Source organism: Etheostoma cragini, chromosome 11 (genome assembly GCF_013103735.1).
Source record: "Etheostoma cragini isolate CJK2018 chromosome 11, CSU_Ecrag_1.0, whole genome shotgun sequence".
NCBI lineage: Eukaryota > Metazoa > Chordata > Actinopteri > Perciformes > Percidae > Etheostoma > Etheostoma cragini.
The window spans coordinates 3696302-3716638 of NC_048417.1; the positions used below are offsets into that span (position 1 = coordinate 3696302).

Consider the following 20337-nt stretch of genomic DNA (forward strand, 5'->3'; position numbering starts at 1 on the left):
AAACACAAAATAGAGGTATGAACCTGAAAACAACATATAAGACATCTTCTTTAAACACATTCACTGGAATGTGACAATCACATGGTATAAGCCACTCATCCTGACACCCAAGAAATACATATTAGAGGATGAGGCTGGTGTTATTCTTCAGCCTGATATATCTTCATCCTCTGTGCCAAAGGGCTCCATCGTTGTCCAAAAACTTAAAGTTAAAAACACCTCATTGCACTAGGGTTGAAAAACACAGGTTAGTGTTGGTCTTATTACTAGAGTTTGTAACCAGCCTTATCCTTTAATTGACCCTACATGTGAAACCAAACATACAACTTGGAGAATCATAAAGGAGGCTCTGTACACGATACGTTGCAACCGGAATATTCAGAGGCCAATGATGAGTGTGCAACTCATTCAGTTTGCTGCTACTGTGCCACAGAGCATGACAGGGCAGAAAATGGGATGCGTGGGTGCAAAGAGACAGAGAGACCGACGAGAGGAGGAAGGCGGGGTGTCGAAGTTTCTCTCTCGCTGTCCTCCCTCTATCACGGCACGCTTCCCAAGTAGGCAGTCAGGAAGCTCCCTGCCACGGTCAACTGCATCAACGTCACCCTTTGTGTTTTGGCAGCAGGTGACTGGGCAAGCTAATATTTTAGTATGTGTGAAAACAGACAGAGAGGACCCGATAATGCTCGCAGTGATGTAATGCACTGTTTCTGTGCTCAGTGTGAAGGGGGTCGGGCAGGACGTGTGTGTGTGTGTGTGTGTGTGTGTATGTGTGTGTGTGTGTGTGTGTATGTGTGTGTGTGTGTGTTGGTAACATAGAGGGGGATTGGGTGGTTGATTACATGTTTGACTCATCCCCTTTCTAGAATTTGCAACGCAAGCTCTGATTACAGTGGCGCCTCAACCTGAACAACCTGTGCCTTTTTATAGTCTCACACACACGCACACACAGACGGCCACACACATTATCAGGGTCTAGTTCCTTGGTAATTAGCCCTCTGAATAGCTCACTTTTTCTAACCTCTCTGTATGTTTTCATCTTTTATAACAAAGTGAGAATAAATCCCATAACTGTCATCTACCATAAACCACTGATGTTGCAATAATAAATAACTCTTTCCTTTTCACTTTTCTAACTCAACATGTGAGACCTGAAGATAAAGGTTTTTGTGGCCTGAACACACTTCCTGGCTTTGGGACTCACCACAGCTAATCTATGTCTGTTGTTTCCACGCTTATTGGACTCCATCTTGTTTAGAGCTGCAATTAATTTGATTAGTTGTAACTATTAAATTAATCTACAACTGTTTTGATAATCAATGTATTGGTTTGAGCCATTTCTTCTTGAAAAGAAAGCTTAAATTATATGATTTGGGCTTCTTAAAGTTGAATATGTTCTAGTTGCTTCTCTCCTCTGACAGTAAACTGAATATCTTTGAGTTGTGGTCTAAACAAGACATTTTTTGAAATGTTTAGACATCTTATAGACCAAACGACGAATTGAGAAAACAGTCAACAATGAAAGTAATCGTTATCGTTGCATACCTAGTCGTGTCGGTAGATGCAGCCAATATACAGTCACCATATCATTTTCTGGAATTTTAATTCCAAGGACGATTTCCTCCCTCATGAAATCTGCAGAGTGTTGGAGGATACAGTGTAATATGCTGTAATCATAATGTGTACGAGCCCCAGAGCTGAAATATGTTTCTGCTCTAACGCCTTGTGTCTTTTACCCTGTCTCGGAGGGTTTCACTCATGCACACACACACACACACACACACACACACACACACACACACACACACACACACACACACACACACACACACACACACACACACACACACACACACACACACATTTTGGCATGCAGAGTGCCAAGCTCTTCCACTGTCTGCTGACACCAGCTCCTGTAACACACACACAAACTTACTCTTTCCCCCCCTGTATCTCCATTTCTCTCTCTCTCTCTCTCTCTCTCTCTCTCTCTCTCACACCCACCCCACGTTCCCAACACTGACAGAAAACACTGACGTTGGTTAGCTGACGTTCCATCTTCTTTAATTGAGGCAAAAGCATGTGTGTGAGGCAAATTTCGACTCCCACTTTGTGTCTACGTGGCGGTTGTTGGCTCAGCGTTGTCGAAGGTAATGTTGAAAACGTCCCTCAGAAGGGAAGAGTAGTTGACGTGTTTCACCGTAGCCTCATCGCCGTCAGACCTCACATTCACATCAAACTGGAGACAGACGACAGGAATACACAAGTCACTGCACAACTCTGACTACAGGTTCAGTGTTGCCAATACTTCTATTGTTTTAGTCTCTACTTTAGATATTGTTTCCCTGCAATAGATCTCTGCTTTATTTTTGCTACGTATATCTGTCTTACTCTGTTTTATATCATTCATAAAACCTTCATTGCTTGTAAAGCACCTTGTAGGTGTGCTTGTAAAAATGTGCTTTGTAAATAACCCTGCTTTGCTTAAACATTTTAAAAAGGAGGGTTGTTCTTAAACTCAATCAGACTGATTAACTGAAACTGAAACGGCCCATCAGAGACCATCACAGGCCCATGCGATCTGGGTGGGTCAACGTGACATTCCTGTTGTGTCCGTCTCACTGTGAGACGCTAAACTTGCGACACCTCCAAAAATGCACAAGGTTCAGTGGCCTTTTTTTTCCGGTGGTTCACCTTGGAGCTTTTGTAAGGGGGACAGAGTTGAGCAGAGAAGAAGCGACTACTTTGGGCTGAGAAAAGAGCAGCTGGAAACCATGCCAGCAGAAAACAGAATTAAAGAAAGCACTGTGTCGGCATACACACACACTCACAGATTAAGTCCACTCTCATTCTGTCCATGCAAGCTTCCCTTTGTCGTCATGCCATGGTTTATATCTCCGCTGCTCACCTGTTTCTGCTTAGACTCGGTTGTGGTAAAGCATACTAAATTAGCATTACAGTTGAAAGATAAAAACGCATGAGAGAACAGAGGAGCTACTTGCGTATTTTTTGACCACCTCTGTGTGTGTGTGTGTGTGTGTGTGTGTGTGTGTCTCGCTTTCTCTTTCATGTCATTTTCTGTGCACAATAAATTGTCCTCCTGTCCATTCGACCATTCCTTCCCACTCACTTGATTCTGCTTTTGGCTCACTTATCCCCTGAGTCATACCAGGTAGGGGTATTTAAAAATCTGTGCACACACTATGAAATCTCTGACTGTGCTTTTGCGATCCCCTCAAATCTAAAATAAGTGTTTTCTCTCCCCTACTTTTCTGCTGCTTTTTGTTTGACACATGTTACAGTGGTTGCTCTCTCTTACCTTTAGGGTGTCTTCAGGCATCACCGGGGGAGCACGGTGCTCTTCCCAGTTAATGCCAGCCAGGAAGGCATTGTAGTCAATCTCGTCCCCATCTGCAAACCTACAGAGGACATGCATCCAGATTAGACACAGGTGCATATTATTTAGAAATTAGAATCACAAAAATCATTAGTCTGCTTGATTAAAATGAAGCTATTTTGCTTTACTTCCAATGCGTCATTTTTGAGTTGTATTTAATCTAAATGCTGGTTCAGAGTCGGGTTGGGACGAATGGATTTGCAGTGCAATTTTTATTTATTGTGATTCTGAAAGTATTGTGATTCGATACTATTTAGTATTTTCTTTTCTTCTTTAACAAAGACAATATAGCATGAGCCATTTCTGAAAACTGATTGTTTTTCAAGAAGAATTAACATCCCATGTCAGTCAGTCAGTCTGACATTTATTTCTTCTGTAAAGAAGAACGTAAGATGGATTTTCTGCTTTCGCTCTGTTTTGCTGGAAACAGTTATGATGCCGTTAGTAGAACCGTATGAACACAAATTATTTAGGTCAATCCTTTAAAAAAAAAAGATTTTAGGGAAAAGAATCAATTCTGAAATTGTCATAAAAAATATCACGATACATATGATTTTCGATTTTTTCCCGCCCACCTAGTTCAGACATTTTTCCACCATGTCAAAAAACAATTGTGGGCAAAGAATTAGGGCTATACTTCATAATGAGTCTAAATGAATCATTCAAATTCATTCTCCACATGCAGAGGGACCCTGAACTGTTCTACCCTAAAGCGTGCGGTGATTAGTGGGCTCTTACACGCCGAGCAGACCGCCGAGCAGCGCCTCAGGCAGGGGGAGCTGGAAGGCCCTACAGATGGTCCTTGTCTCTTTGGTGGAGAGACGGCCGGTCCTGGAGAGACAAAGAAAAACAGAAACATGGGTATCCAATGTAAAATAAAAACATAAAACATCTGGCCACTTTTTAAAATTAAAGAAAATACACATTGTCCTTAGAGGTTAGAATCTGCCCTAAACTGAAAACAAGCGCTTTAGGATATTTTTATTACCACTGAGCCGGATATCTTCATTAGTCAGGGCTGACAAGTTGAACACATGAGATCAGAGCAAAAATATCAGCAGCACCACAATACTTGGACTTGGTTGATATTTTGAAAAGCTACTCGTTTCATAGTCAGGATCAAAGGATGTTCATATCGAGGATAAAGCCTGACGTCAGCTTTGCCCCCTCTCCTTCTGCTTTCTGTGTGTTGCCGTTCCCAAATTCCCTTTGCTATGGAAACAAACAACGACCTTCAAGCTAGAAAGCTACACGCTGAAAATGTCATTTATTGAAGGAAATGTGGAGGATGCAACAAGGCAGGCCTGTTTGGTTCTTTCAGGGAATGATCGTGAAGATTTACAAAGAATATGTTGAGGGCGGTTCCTCTCTAACCGGGATGTTTTGGGACCGATTGGGGGGGGGATTGCGTGAGGAGAAGTACACACAAAGATTCACTGGTAAGAGCTACTAAGGATTAACCATGTATCAGCTGATTTAAATAGCTCACGTTACCGTATTGTGTCTACAGTTAACTTCATTTAATATTGTATGTGGTGTTTTCTTTTGCGGGGTGCAAATGTTCCACCAAAACAAGTTCCTTCCTGAGCCCATTTTGAAGAGCCACCATCGCTGCGTCCGGAGCGAGACGATTGGTTAAAAGAAATGTCAACAACCCAGAGCGATTTTATCTCCTATCCAAGATTGCATCTGAGGTGTAGCCAGACCTCACTCCGCAGAGCTGAGGAGACGGGTCTGGCAATGCGAGACTACATCTCTTATAATCAATATTTTATTAATAGAACAATGTCTAAATCTGAATTTGTAAAAAGAAAAATGTGTGTGTGTGTGTGTGTGTGTGTCAAACAGAAGATGCTTGTCCTCCCAGACCACATTTGTTGTCCACAGTCGATGCCATTCTCGTCCTATCGTCTTCATTACAGAAATGTTGATGAACAATCTGATGTTGACTGGGTGTCAACACAGCCACAGACCCAGACGAGTCAGCTTAACCTCGTGGCTCTGTTGACCCTCCATCGCTCTAACCCAACCCATGGTAAAGGTCTACATGTTTAGAGCTGGTTCTACCTAGTGTACATATGCACAAAAAAAGAAGAAAGACAACGGCTAGGGAGACAGACACAAGTAGTGTATCTCAATTCTAGGGCACTTTTTAGGGCACCGACCGAATTGCCTGTTAAGTAATGAGTATCGAAAGATGCCTCGTTGGTCAAAATCATGTTTCTACCAAGCTCTAATAATGTCTGTGATTGGCTTACGTTACATGTTGCAGAGACACGCAAGAAAAACTTTATGTTACACAGAGATGGAGCTCAGTAGTAGGTCACTTCTGATGTCTTCACTATTCTGCTAAAATACAACAAATTGCTTGTTGAATTTACAACAAATGATAGGAATTCCTTTCTAATATCTTTACTTGAACAAACTGAACATTGAATTAAATGTAAAAGGCAACACTAAAAACTCCCCATCTTTTGCAATATGTTGCTGCCTTTCATGATGTGTTTACTGCGCTAGTTGATATAGTGATAATGTTAAAAAATGATATTTTGTGCAGCCCTAGTGTGTGTTTTTGTGTGTGTGCGTGTGCATGCATGTGTGTGTGTCTGTGTGTGCGTGTGTGTGTGTGTGTGTGTGTCTGTGTGTGCGTGTGTGTGTGTGTGTGTGTGTGTCCAGTGGCCTGCAGAGCTACATGCGATAAAGGGTCCATCTGGTTCCAATGCTCCACTCTCACACTGCTGGAACTAATTGTCGCTCTGGGATATGGGGCCACTGACTGCACGATTGATGTCTTGTTGTGACGCTACCTTTGTGTGTGTTCGTGTGCGTTTCTGCTGCAACCTGTATGTGTATGTGACCGCCTACTTCTGTTGGTCACGGTGTGCAAATTCTCTGGCCATGTCAGGGAGCTGATCAAAGTGCTTCTTCTTGAGGAAGTCCTGGGCCACAGCCAGCATTAGACCTACGTCCTCCTCCGGCTGCTTGCGCTCAGAGAAACATCGGCCCAAAATGAGCACCTCGTGCTCCGACAGACCGCAGTCCAGGCCGGTCAGCAGGCCCCTGTGGTGCACATGCATACACATCAATTAAATATCACACAACAACTGATTGGACATACGTTAAACACATCTCACACTCTTAATCATTTGAACTGGACATTAATTACTGGATAGTATTTGTATCTTATCAAGTATGTAATTATTTATGCTTCCTGCCACCAAGGACCTGAAATTAACACCAGGCCACTTGTTACATGTGCATGATTTTGCCATTGGCGGGTGAATCTACCTATGTCCCAATTTAGGGGCTGCAGCCTTTGGAGGCTGGATTTGTAGGTCAATTGTGGTATGATAGAGGCCGCCTCATTTCATTTAATTTCAAATGTCCCCTTCAAATGTTGGCCACAAATTAAGTTTGGCCTTTCCTTAACAGAATTCGGAGGGTCCTAATGTTGTATCGTTCCCGGCCCCAGCAGGCGAACATATACAGCTAACAATCAAGATTTTGTTTAATATTTTATTTTAATTACAAATTTCATCTGCTAATTCATCATTGAATTCAGTTTTGAGTCATTAGTTATATTGATTTCCTTCCTGCCACAGTAGATAAATGGTGGTCAAAAAAAATGGTAACTGTCAACTTGGACCCTAATTGCTATGTTTTTGTGTTTAAGTGACCGATGGGAAACACAATCTTTGACATCGGTCCAGTATTAAGCGAAACAAGCAACAACTTAAATTAATAGGGCAATTTTCCAGCTTGTATTTAAGTAAAAAAAAAAGAAAAAAAAAAAAATGAAGCCGCCATCTCCATCCAGCTGATCACGTGACTCCAAAACGAGTAATTTTTTGAAGGTAAATACAAGCTGGACAATTGCCCTATCTACTTACTCTGTAGCTTGTTTCTCCGCAGCGGACTGCAACGATCTCGCCTAATGCAACAGGACCAACGTCAAAGACTGTTGTTCCCATCAGACACAAACACAGGAAAATAGGGTCCCGGTTGAAAAAAACACATGTTACCCTTTAACTTACGTTGCTTACGCACACGTATATTTGGACATTACCATTATAATTTTAACAGGAATTACATTTTATGATCAGATCTTACAAATGTATCACGTGGATTTAAATTTGAGTTATTACTCCTACTAAGTAGACTCATATCCTCCACTTCAGTATATATTATTGCAACTGGACGGATTGAACAATACCTATTTTTTCTGTATTATACATGTATATTACTGTACCTGAATGACTCATAGGGGATGAAGCCAATGTTGTTGGGGTCACTGAGAGTCAGAAACTTCCTGATCTCACTCTGTTTCTCCTCTTGAATGGATTGTAGTTTACTGAGGATGTTTCCTATGTTGGCTTTGGGGAACTTTGGACAATCACACACAAACATTCAATCTTTAATCACATACAGCAACACCAAAGAATGAAGGCTGTGGAATGAAGGCTGTGTAATCATGTTAGCTCTAGCCACCGGCTCCAAAGACCACCGCTGCCTGCGATTACAAAACCACTGATGCATAAAGCTTAGAGAATCGCAAGAAACAAACAGTCAGTTCCCTCCCTACCTCCTCAGCATGCTGCTCCATGTAGCTCAAGGTGTATTCATCTGCGTCCAGAAGATGGAAGTTCCAATTGTTGAGGCAGATGGTCGCTCCGACGTACAGATCCTGAGCTGCAAAGTACTCTGACAGCTCGCTCTTAAACAGCTGCTGGCCTGGCTTCTTTACATGGCTGCGCTCCAGAAACTTACCACCGAGCACTCCTGATGCAACATATGCGAGAGAGAGAGAGAGAGAGAGAGAGAGAGTGAGAAGGAAGGATGATGTTGAAACATTAGAGATGTTCCGATGCCGATACCCGTATCCTAAAACCGTTTGATACCGCGTGAAAATACTGGTATCGGTAAGTAATGGAGTTAATGCACCGATCTGATACTCAGGCATGTCCAACATTGTTTGACAACACTCCTACTCAAAAAGATTGTACAAAATCTTTATTTTAAACATGTATTTACTATTTTATTCATTTATTACAATACGTTTGTGAACTGAAGACTTTTGTTAACTAATTAGAACCAAAACATTTGAGTCTAGGTATGTTTTCACAAGAGATTTGAGAAATATTTCCGCTTTAGGGCCAAATTATCTCTTTATACGTTGCTCTGGAACAATTTGGGGTAGAGAGTTTGTTTTGAATATTTGGATATGAAACACACAGGGATCAGTTACATCCAAAAACCCTAGAAAGATGAATTTAAGAAGATATCTAAATATGCCCTTAGGCCTCAGAGGGTTAAAGTAGTTCATTTATGTTCTTTTTCCATTATGACTCACTGTCAAACTCGATAATAAAAGACAGTTCTATGGCAAAGAGTTTAACAACAAGGATGCAATCACATCACAGCCACACAGTTAGTAATATACAGCCGTTAGAACAAAATAATATATGTGCATTTCTAACACGGGGGTATCGGATTGGTAGTCCATATCAGCCAATTCGGTAGTTCAGGTATCGGGAAGCAAAAAATGGTATTGGAACGTCTCTATGAAATATTACTATTTTTTTTCAATTTCACTGAAAAACAGCTTGAGAAGTAACTTGGTTCCTGGTCCACAGTTTAAAAACACTGAGCTTTATTTTCTTTTTTTATTTCATGTTGGCAATATGTGTAAACTAATTACTCATATGGTTTTGTTTTACATCATATTTCAATGGTAGGATAACTCATTTTTGAGCCATGCTGAACAGTCGTTGGACCTGTGACATACTACAAATGAAAATAAAGACTGTCAGATACTTATTTACAGTGATGGGAATATCTCCTTCCATGAAAAAAGTATGGCCTGTGAACTAAATCTCATCAGTTTTCAAAAGATTCTGGAAATGGAAACAGTCTGAGAAACCTAATGTTTACCATGAAAATCATAGATTTGCATCTCCAAGTCCTAGGAGCAGTTGTGTTGCAGCTATGATCAAACGTTGTTTTTTATTTTTACCTGAGTTCCTCTGAGAACGTTCAAAGACACTGATGGAGTCATCGCAGAGGTAGAAGGAGACGGTGAACATCCGCTCTCTGTCAACTGGATCATCGGTCACCATCTTGGCAGAGAACTTCAGCACATTTCTGTCGAGGTCCCATTTAGGGGCACATACATAAAAAAAATAGAGTCAGGGGCTGATACTAACACACACACACACACACACACACACACACACACACACGCGTAATTTGATTGTTACTGTCTACCGACTAATGACTACCAGCAGGGGAATAAGTATTTAGATCATTTATTTGAATAAAAGTACTAATACCACACTGTAAAAATACAAATTTTACAAGTAAAGGTCCTGCATTGAAAATGTTACTTAAGTAAAAGCATGTTAGTAATATCAGGAAAAATGACCTTAAAGTATTAAAAGTCAAAATCCTCACATTTAAGGAACTGGAAACAATCAAAACAGTTGTGTGTTTAAAGGTCAAATCATTTCAGCTGAAAGAAAAGATTCATTTGTCAAGTAACTAATAACTTAAGCTGTCAGATGAATGTAGTCAAGTAAAAACTACAATATTTCTCTGTGAAATGTAGCGGAGTAGAAATAGAAAGTGGTGTGAAAAGAAAAGACTCTAGTAAAGTACTAGTACAAGTACTTGAGTGAATGTACTTAGTTACATTCCCCTGCTGCTGACTACAACTCATCCAACCTGTCTTTCGCCATAAACTTCTGAAAATCTTTCTGCGGAGGTTTGGGCAGCAGGCCCTGGCAGGAACTCAGTGAGTCCTCCTCGGAGCCAAAGCCGTTGTAGGGTGGCACGGGCCTCGGGGGCTTTGGGGCCAGGGGAGCTTTGTACTGTACCGGGGTGAAGTCCTCTGCGTGGACAGGAAGGAGAAAGAGAAGACAAAACACTTTAAAAGAAGAAAGAAAAAACACAGGCGGAGAGCTAAAAATGATCAGAGGGCAGCAGGTAATCCATCCATGCAGGAGCACAGCAGCCCGGGTCTGACCTCTGACTCCTCAGAGTCAGACGGGACCCTCCATCACTGGGGGCTCCGCGTGCTTTACTGCTGTGACTAATGAAGCGAGCCCCTAAAAGCAGCCCAGGGTGGCAGACACATCCAGGACCAGCTTGGGTTTCTCATCTCGCCGTGTTTTCCCCGGCTTTGTGGCAGACTTAGGCTACATTTACATTGCTACATTTTGGTTTAAAAACAAACATCTTCAGCTACGTTTCCCCGTCTCATTCCCCCCTTCTATGGCCTTTCCGAGCCCTAAAACTGAGACATTTGGAAACACTTCTGACCCGTTTTGGTTTGGAATCTGTGGGATTCTGGGTGTTGCAGTCTCAACGGCTGCAAATCGAGACCTTTCGCAACGCCGACACTGACGCTAATGTTTCTTGGCCTGCTTGGGTCTTATTGATCATAGCATCTCCTTCTATAGACTGTGCTACTAATGTTACCGTGGCAACTACCAGCAACGGGCGGAGTGTACACGCGGACTCCTGTTGTTGATGAGACATGAGGTTTGGGTGTGTTTGTTTAAACGGAGATTAGTTATTCTACTGGAGCTAGAAAACACTTTGATCACTTTTGACTCAAAACCTAGCCTTAGGGGAGCGTTTTTGGCCGGGGATGAAGTTTTAAAGAAATGCTATTTCCACATAGATTTTATGTCTCTTAGTGGGATTTTTGCCCTTTATGGGTTTTTTGTGTCTCTTTGTAGCCGGTTTGTTTCTGTTTTTTGTCCTATTTTGTTTTCTTAAGGTTTTGGACATAGTTCTGAAATGTCTCACTCGGATATTCGGTCCAACAGATGAGTGACCGCTTCAACAGCGTTTGGTGCGTTTGACAAAGTGCAGTGTGAGAGCAAACTGAAACCAGATAAGAAGAAGAAATAACGCAACAATGTTGTAACTTAAGCCCCAGATTGCGCCGAGTCTATCAAACAACGTGTGTGAAAGAAACCTAAGTAAGCTCATTCAGTGTTTACAGAAAGAAATTGGCAAATTTGAGCTGTACTTCATCCTCTGAGCAAAAGTCTACCATTAGTCTCAGGAATCATTGCCTTGCCTTCACTGCCCCTGAGTGTTCAGATGAATGCATTACAGGCATGAGCAACCGATAACAAAAAAGAAATAATTCAACTGAATTGTCACACTGTCATTAGAAAGGGAATCGCCAGTGGGAATGTACATATTAGGTCATTTATTTAGTTCAGGTTTTTGTTTCACAAATAAAACACTTAACTGTAAATACATCCTATTATTCCTTTGATTAATTATTCAGTTTGTAAAACATTCAAACATAAAAAATACCCTATATATAAAAACAATTTTATGTGGTTACCTATGCCATATTTGGAGCGGTAGTAGTCTTTGGTGAAGTCGTCACAGTCAGCGATGATCAGTCTCCTTCCCCACACACTCACCTCCCGACCTACAGACAGGTCACAGTCCCTATAGAAATCCTCAGTGACTGCACCTGTCTGCAAGAGAGAGAGAGAGAGAGAGACAGAGAGAGAGAGAGAGAGAGAGAGAGAGAGAGAGAGAAAGAGAAGAGAAGAGAAGAGAAGAGAGAGAGAGAGAGAGAGAGAGAGAGAGAAAGAGAAGAGAAGAGAGAGAGAGAGAAGAAAAGGGGAGAATAAGATCAGTGGCAAAACCACATCTAAAACTTGTTTGAACTTTTTGATTTCACTGTTTAACGTACAAAAATAACTTATATGAGCTGTAACAAATCAAAATTTTACTGTTCAATTAAGCTGTTGAAGAAACAATTTTGATTAACAATTTAATTGTCTCTTTCAGTTGTGTATGAATCCCAGGATACATGTTTTGGTTATATCTCGGTTATTTAATGTTAGCGATTGATGGTGGTTAAACAATTAAAGGGCGATTATGTAATAACTGTTACGGGCCTAGTTACATGGTTTATGGATACACTTAGACGAAGTTTGAACTTAATCCGTCAATGGTTCCATACTTGAACAACTTTAATCTATGCCGACGGTACTATTAGTCGGTAATAGTTTCTTTCCATTGTTTTCGAGGCTGACACAGGACCTACCTTGAGGCTGTCCAGTATGTAGCGTTTCCCCTGTTTGGAAGAGTCAAACACATTGAGCACTGTGCGGTCCGTGAGCTGTCCGGGCTGCTTCACTCGAACTGAATGCTACGGAAAAATAACAAACACAAAAAAAAAACATTACACAAGATCTTAACACAACCTAGTAAAACGCTGCACATACAGCATCTGGAAAAAGACAGCGAGATAGAGAGACCAAACAATAGATGAACAGAGAGAAATAGTTAGAGGCAGAATAATAAACTAAACAGACTAAACACACACGTACATTTGGACTTTTCTGTTACCAGGATTGTATGTTGGTAAGGCAGCTTACCCGTACAGCTCTATTGTGACGACTATAATGATGTGTTGTACAACGGGCCACTGTGTATATTTGTTTGTCTCTGCATGCAACATGAGCATGTCCATGCAGAGTGATGCAGCAGCTTGTGTCTGGACACATTATGAGTGTATATGTATGCACTATGTTGGATTGAATTTTTTTCAACAACAGATATTGTTTTTTTTGTCCAATTTTGGGACAATTAAATCTATCTCCTAATAGAATAAAGAGACAGTTAAGAAGGGGTCCGTCAGGACGTGGGGATTTCCCATTGGATGATGGATGCCGGTCAACCTTTAAGACTGACATTTAATAAATAATATAAATGAAGTCATCACTACAAACCAAATCACTAGCTACACACACACACACACTGTGGCTGTCTTTCAAGATGAATTAGGTTTCCGTCAGTAACTGGTGGAGAAAGCCAAACTGCTTGAGGGAGACTGGATGCTACAGCCGTGCCGTCAGACTGAATGAAGGAGGGATGGTGGGAGGAAGATGCAAAGAGGTCGGCCAACCAGAAGGAGAAGCACTGCTACTGCATGCCTTTAATTTTGGAATAACAATCTTTATGTCAAAACGTGCAAATGGACATGGAAATTGAACGCCCAACATGCGAGACAAGCTGTGAAACGCATTCTGCTACTGCGGTGTTCTGCCTAAATGTTGCTCGCCACCCTTGAGAGTTAATCAAATGTTCTGACATTTCCAGTCTAGCACGTTCCACCTTATTTTCCAGAGTATTCAGGGATTTCCATGACCTGTGTGTTTTTCCTTATTACTCTCCATGACAACAATATGTTGACTTCCCTCTCTGCCAGGGTTCAACATTAGCACCATCTACCAGCCAAATGCTGATATAATATGCAGGTGGCTGGGAGATTTGCTTTGTTAAAGCCCAAAAAAATTAAATATATATAGTAATATACTGAGTGGTTGGTAAAATTTGAACATTAACTATAGCCATTTGGCTGGTGGATAAAACAGTTAATTTTGAACCCTGCTCTCTCCCCTCCCTCGGCCAAGGGACACACTCGTTGAACAGATACTACCGAGGTGCGTCACCTTGGGTAGTTTGCTGCGGCGTAGGAATTTGGCCGCAGTATCCCTCCCAGAGTTTGGGGGGATGATCTCCAGGATCTCTATGGTGTCATCAGCGAGAAAGTAGTGCAGAACGAGTTCCCGGAGGTCTCCGAACATGCTCTCCGAATCGTCCCAGAAGCACTTGAAGCGCAGGACTACGCCTTCGTGGTCCAGGAACTGCTTCAGCGTGTCGCGCCTCTCGTACGGCCGGAGTGGCGTCATGGTTTTCTCAATCTGGACAAGGTGGGAGAGAAAAAGAACAAGATACTTTCTGGTGAGCACGCAAAAGTTTTTCATGCTCAAAAGAAACAAATCTAAGGCTGGCAAAATTATGCTAACAAAGTAGTGCTAACATTGTGTGGCTAAAGTTAATATTTCACATTCACAGCATGAAATCAGGTAACAGTTGCCTTATCATCTTTAAAGTTTGTTAAACATTTCAGCCCAGTCTCATGGCAGGTCATGAAATGGTCATGTTATTTAATCTATTGATTTGTGTACAGGTCATGTTATTTTTTTATGTTGTTTACAAATTTTGAAGTAATGGGTTACAATGGGAAGCCTATTTTGTGATGACAGGAAAATTACGGTAGCAAATAGTATTGAAAAGCCAAAAAAACGTGCAGGGAGGTTGGTCGGGGTGGTGGATGGGCCAAACAAAACAGGATTTTCACCTCGGAGACCGGAAACTAGAAAATCTTAACCTGGACACCAAACAATAAATCAAAATAACGTGACCATTTCACAAACTGGCGTGAGATCAGGTTGAACATGTCATTGCGTTTAAAAAAAAGGTGAATACCTCCTCCCTGGCAGCCGTTCTGACTGCTACCTATAATGGTTTCTTGTGCGCACCAGAAAAAACAAAATGACCCATGTCCCTTATGACTACAACATACTTTAAATGAGAAAAAGAAAAAACACGAAATAAAACAACAACGATAAAACACAATCCTATAGAAATCAATCTGATTACATAAAAGAACAAAAAAGAATGAGTTCCAGAAGGAGAAGAAAGAAGCTTTTAAAGTCCTGCCCTTACTTTACAAAATAATATATTAAAACAGAATAAAAAATATTATACACTACTGGTCGAACGTTTGGGGTCACTTAGTAATTTCCATTGCACTCCACTGTAGACAGAATACCAGCTGAAATCAGTTGCATTGTTTTTTTAACCAGGGAAACCGTTTTTAGATTACATTAAGTGCTTAAATAACTGCAAAAGGGTTCTCCAATGTTTCTCACTAAAGAGGCGTTTTCATCTGAGAGACTCTGTGATTGGTGGATAGGATATGGAGCAAGGGACTGACAGCGACATAACCAATCACACCACGACAGACGCTCCACTTAGCACCAACTGCAATGTTTCATTTTAAATGAATGTAGCCTACATGCAGTCTGGCACACGTGGGTGCTCAGTATTTTCAATGGGTGCTCAAGCTCGAAGCACCCGTGGTATCGGCGCTTATGCTCCTAGCCATCCTCATGCACCGATATTCAATGTGGGGTTTCAAGCTTGTGCAATAGTTTTGGCAAAGGGGCACATATCAATGTTCTTTGAGGGCATCAGTAACATTTAACAGAGCAGAAATGTTTGACAATTAGTTAATTAAATGTAATCCAACACATGACTAAATCTCCACCCTAACGAAAGGAACAAAAAGTAATCAACCATTTCATTTACAGCAAAGGGAATATGTAATTATCAATAATATTTTATAGACTACAGCACTAATAAATACTTTTTTTTTAAAACTGATTGATCGATTTACACTAAAAGAAATTAGTAGATGCATCCCTGATCAGAAGAAAAACATCAATCAAAACTGCAATTATTTGGAAAAGGTTAAAACCTTTTCTTGTTTTTACAAATATTTTTGGCTTTTCAATTTGAGTGCGAAATCAAAACTTGATTCTGTCATTGTTATATTTAAAGAGAATGTTTAAAGAAATCAAAAAACCTGAAAAAGAGAGAGTAAGGACTCCCGATACCTACCTGTTCACGGAGGGTGCTGTAGGGGTCAGCAGGTATGGCAGCTGGGTTGTTCAGACGTATCCCGAGTTTTGAGAAAAAGTTCTTTGTAAAAGTGTCACAGTTGGTCACAGTGAATGTGCGTGAGTAGAGCACAATCTGTTTGTCTAGGTTGAAATGGAAAATGTTGTAGAACTGGTCATCATTGGGGGGAGGCAGTGGGACACGCTGGCGGCGAATAAATGTTCCTGCCACGAGAAACAACAACACAGCCATGGTAAGGGACACATTAAAATACGTATCACCACATGTCAGATGTGAAGTCTGTGTACTTCGGGTAATTGATAGTTTAGAAGGGGTGGGGGATAAAGTCAATATAGCATATACATACCTTGTCATGGTGCCCTACAATACTAAGCTTCTGTTTACATTATTCATATATCATATATACTTTACCTGTAACAGAGTATTTTTTACAGCATGGTATTAGTACTTTTACTTAAGTAAATGAATACTTCTTCCAACACTGCATGTGAGCTACATTCATCACAGTCAGCAGACTTTTCACGTGATGTATCACACCTTGAGGGATGCCACTGTTCTTGTACTCCGGCTCCACCACCTGTATGGTGTCATCTTCCAGGTAGAAGTAGATGTTGAACTTCCTGATCCGGTACGTCTCGTCTCGGGCCTCAGGCACAGCTTCCTGACAGTATGCTTCAAAAAATAGAGCCTAGAGGGGAAAAAAGAGCATTTAGAGAATAAGATTCATTGCAGAAAGAATATTTTGTACATCTACAATGTCAGAGAGCTGCGTCAGAGGGGGACAAGCACGTAAAAACTTGCAAAGTAACTTCTGCACACTGTCTAACTTGCAAAAAGTATAGAGTTTATTAGCAGGCAACGTTTCAGTAATAGACAATTTGCCTGAAGATGGTCTACAGGGCTTCCCCTGCCATTATAAGGTTTAGGTGCAGCACCCAAGCCGTTTTGGGAAGCACCTAAACCAGATGACTAACCTAAAGCCTTTCATCAGCTAATGACATGTGATATGGGGGTGATGTGGGGTGACAGTAGCTCAGTCCGTCGGGAGTTGGGGTGGGAACCGGGGGGTCGCTGGTTCAAGTCCCCAAACCAAAGAATGAAGTACGGACTAGTAGCTGGAGAGATGCTAGTTCACTTCCTGGGGACTGCAAATGTGCTGTTGACCAAGGCACCAAAACCCCTCAACTGCTCAGGGTGCTGGTCCACCCTAGCAGCCCCCCCACTCTGACTTTATTAGTCACACACAGAGTGAGCATGTGTATTTCAGGCCTGTGAGTAGTATTTTTAATAACAGCAGAGTGTAAATTGTAATTTCCCCATAGGGATAGTATAAATTATTATTATACAATATCATGATTGTTGTTAGATTTCTTTAGCAACTTTACAAATTTGGCAAGTTAGACAGTGTGCGGGAGTTCCTTGGCAAGTAAATACAATTCATCAAATAAAGGCTTTTTCAAAACTACAGCTACATAAATGATCATTGGCTGTTAAAAGATTTATTTAATGACTTAACACAAATATGAAAACATAAATGCTAATGCATCATTGGCAAAAAAAAAACATGCTTTTGTACATGCTAGTTAGCTGGTTAGCTCAGGAGTACGTGTACAAGTTAGTTAGCTGGTTAGCTCAGGAGCATGTGTACAAGTTAGTTAGCTGGTTAGCTCAGGAGCATGTGTACAAGTTAGTTAGCTGGTTAGCTCAGGAACATGAGTACAAGTTAGTCAGCTGGTTAGCTCAGGCACATGTGTACAAGTTAAGTTAGTTAGCTGGTTAGCTCAGGAACATGAGTACAAGTTAGTTAGCTGGTTAGCTCAGGAGCATGTGTACAAGTTAGTTAGCTGGTTAGCTCAGGAACATGAGTACAAGTTAGTCAGCTGGTTAGCTCAGGAGCATGTGTACAAGTTAGTTAGCTGGTTAGCTCAGGAACATGAGTACAAGTTAGTTAGCTGGTTAGCTCAGGCACATGTGTACAAGTTAGTTAGCTGGTTAGCTCAGGAGCATGTGTACATGCTAGTTAGCTCAGGAACATGTGTACAAGTTAGTTAGCTGGTTAGCTCAGGAACATGTGTACATTTGACAGACAAAAAAACAAAGTAACTGATTCAAATGAGGATTTCCATGTTCAAAAAAATGTAGGAAGAAGTTGCCCTTTTACAATTTTTTTGTTCAACTTCAATGGAAAACAATAGCGTTATAGCCGGGGAGGTAAAAGTGCTGAATTCACCTGTTTGTCGAAGGCTAGCCATGATGGCAGAGCACCTCCCTGGCCCTTGGGGTAGACAGAATACTTTGGTTTAATCTTCTGGCCGTCTAGCAGCTCTCCTCCAATGCCTGGCTTCTCACAGCCCACCAGCATAGGGATGCCATTGGAATAGTCAAAATGTTGGGATTTGTGAAATTTCTCCTTCCCCAGCTGTAGTACAGAAAGGACAGAGGTTGGAAAGGTATTCAGATCCTTTTAAAGTACTAATACAACACTGTAAAAATACTCTTTAACAAGTTTAAGGCCTGCATTAAAATTGTAATTTAAGTTAAAGTCTGTAAAGTATCATCAGGAAAATGTAGTAAAAGTATTGTTGGGTAGTTTATTTTATAATAAAACACCATATTTTATAAACTACATGTACTTTGAGCACACAAATCATAATTTGTAAAGTAACTAGTAACTAAAGCTGTCAGATTAATGTAGCTAATGGAGTAAAAAGTATTTATCTCTGAAATGTAGCTCATTAGAAGTAGAAAGTGACATGAAAAGAAAAGATTCAGGTAAAGTACAAGTACCACAACATTTGTACTTAATTACAGTATTTATGTAAATGTGCTTAGTTACATTCTACCACTGGAAACAAGTGTCTCTACTCATTCGTCAACCTTGATATAATTATATTTTTCTATGAAAAACATCCTGTAATATGGGTTTACTGTGGTAAACCAAAAAATCTCTGTTTTCCCAAAGACATGGTGTCTGACTTGACCCAAAGAATCCCAGATATCGTGGCAGCACACCCAACTGTGAAGAACATTATACTGCATTTAGGGTCACATGATGTTGTAAAGCAACAGTGTGAATTGCAGAAACTGGACTTCAGTGAGAAGAGGAGCTCATTGTGCAGTTCATTGACAATTTTAAAATGTACTGGGACAGCAGACATCTTTTAAAAGCAGATGTACTTTTCCTTTACAAGCCAGGAGGGTTTGTTAACCTATCGAAATAGCAAACAAAGCTCATCAATTATTATTGTTTCTAGCGACAACGTCAAAGAAGAAGGACCTCCTTGCATACCTCTGTTCCAAATAATAAATGTGAAGTCTCTCTTTATAGGTGTTGTAAAGGGCCAGAGCAGCTATGCTCCTCATATATCTGGAACAAACTTCCAGAAAACAGCAGATCCGCTGCTACTCTCAGTTCTTAAAAATAAAAGGCTGAAGACCTTTCTTTCTGTTGTTGCCTTTCTTTAAATGGTTGTTAATTTCTGAAATGTTTAATTTCGTATGCTGCACTGTAACTTTCATTCTTGTGTTTTATCTGTTTTTATGTTTTATTTGTAAACTGTTTATTCTCGTGTTTTATCTGTTATTTTTGTTTAAACTGTTTTTAACTGTTTTTGTGTAAAGCACTTTGAATTGCTCTGTTGCTGAAATGTGCTTTACAAATAATAAAGCCCCTTGTCTTGCCTTGTCTTGCCTATAGCTACAATCACTACATCAGCTATCTACCAATCCTATCTAGGTAGTAGAATTAAGGCAGCTCGTTAAATAGCTAGCTAAATACGTGATCATTTAGCTAGTTAGGTAGTTTAAGAGCTAGCATGCTACCTACAGTACCTGTAGCTAACGTTAGCTAGCTAGCTACATCTAACGTTACTGAAGCTGACCTGTACGTTAAGCTAAAGTCAAAATATTTGTGTGAAATAAACCAAATTTAGAAATCTTACTTGTTTGTTAGGAGAATTCCCGGGTAGAAATGGTAACGCCATGGCCGTAATATTTCAAACAAGTCGATGTTATTTTTTTATATTTAGCTAGCTGCTGAACATTTTCAACGGTTATTGGTTTCCACGGAAGCGTTGTGTTTGGGTGCGTCGCTAAGCGACGTTCGTAGCGAAGGGGGAGGGGGGGGATACAATACATGACACGTGTTGATACGTCAAAATGAAATGGAGTAACTTTATGAATTAGTTTATGGAGTTTGGAGCCAAAAAAATGGGAGTGGGAACCCTAACCCAAATATGAAAAAGCAAATTGTTTTAATGTAAAGTTTGTCTCAAAAACACAAAGAATTGTAGGCCTACTTCAAATGTGAATTCTAAATGTAAACTGTACACCTGTGCTAGCTATTCATGGCTATACCAAACACGTATAGATATGAATTCAATCAAGTCATACGTCACGTTTTCAATGCATCT

General features: G+C 40.7%; 1 protein-coding gene across 1 annotated transcript; it reads right to left on the reverse strand.

Moving 5' to 3' along the window:
• Positions 1-2027: 2027 nt before the first annotated feature.
• efhc2 (EF-hand domain (C-terminal) containing 2) lies at positions 2028-20049 on the reverse strand. Its single transcript, XM_034885866.1, has 15 exons — positions 19867-20049; positions 18156-18344; positions 16463-16613; positions 15905-16128; positions 13888-14139; positions 12477-12581; positions 11760-11898; positions 10118-10283; positions 9411-9538; positions 7980-8176; positions 7647-7780; positions 6263-6457; positions 4136-4228; positions 3320-3419; positions 2028-2239 (listed from the first exon to the last, which is right to left on the reverse strand). The coding sequence occupies exons 1-15, from the start codon at positions 19906-19908 to the stop codon at positions 2117-2119; spliced, it is 2238 nt and encodes a 745-aa protein (XP_034741757.1). The 5' UTR covers positions 19909-20049; the 3' UTR covers positions 2028-2116.
• Between the last annotated feature and the right edge of the window lie 288 nt (positions 20050-20337).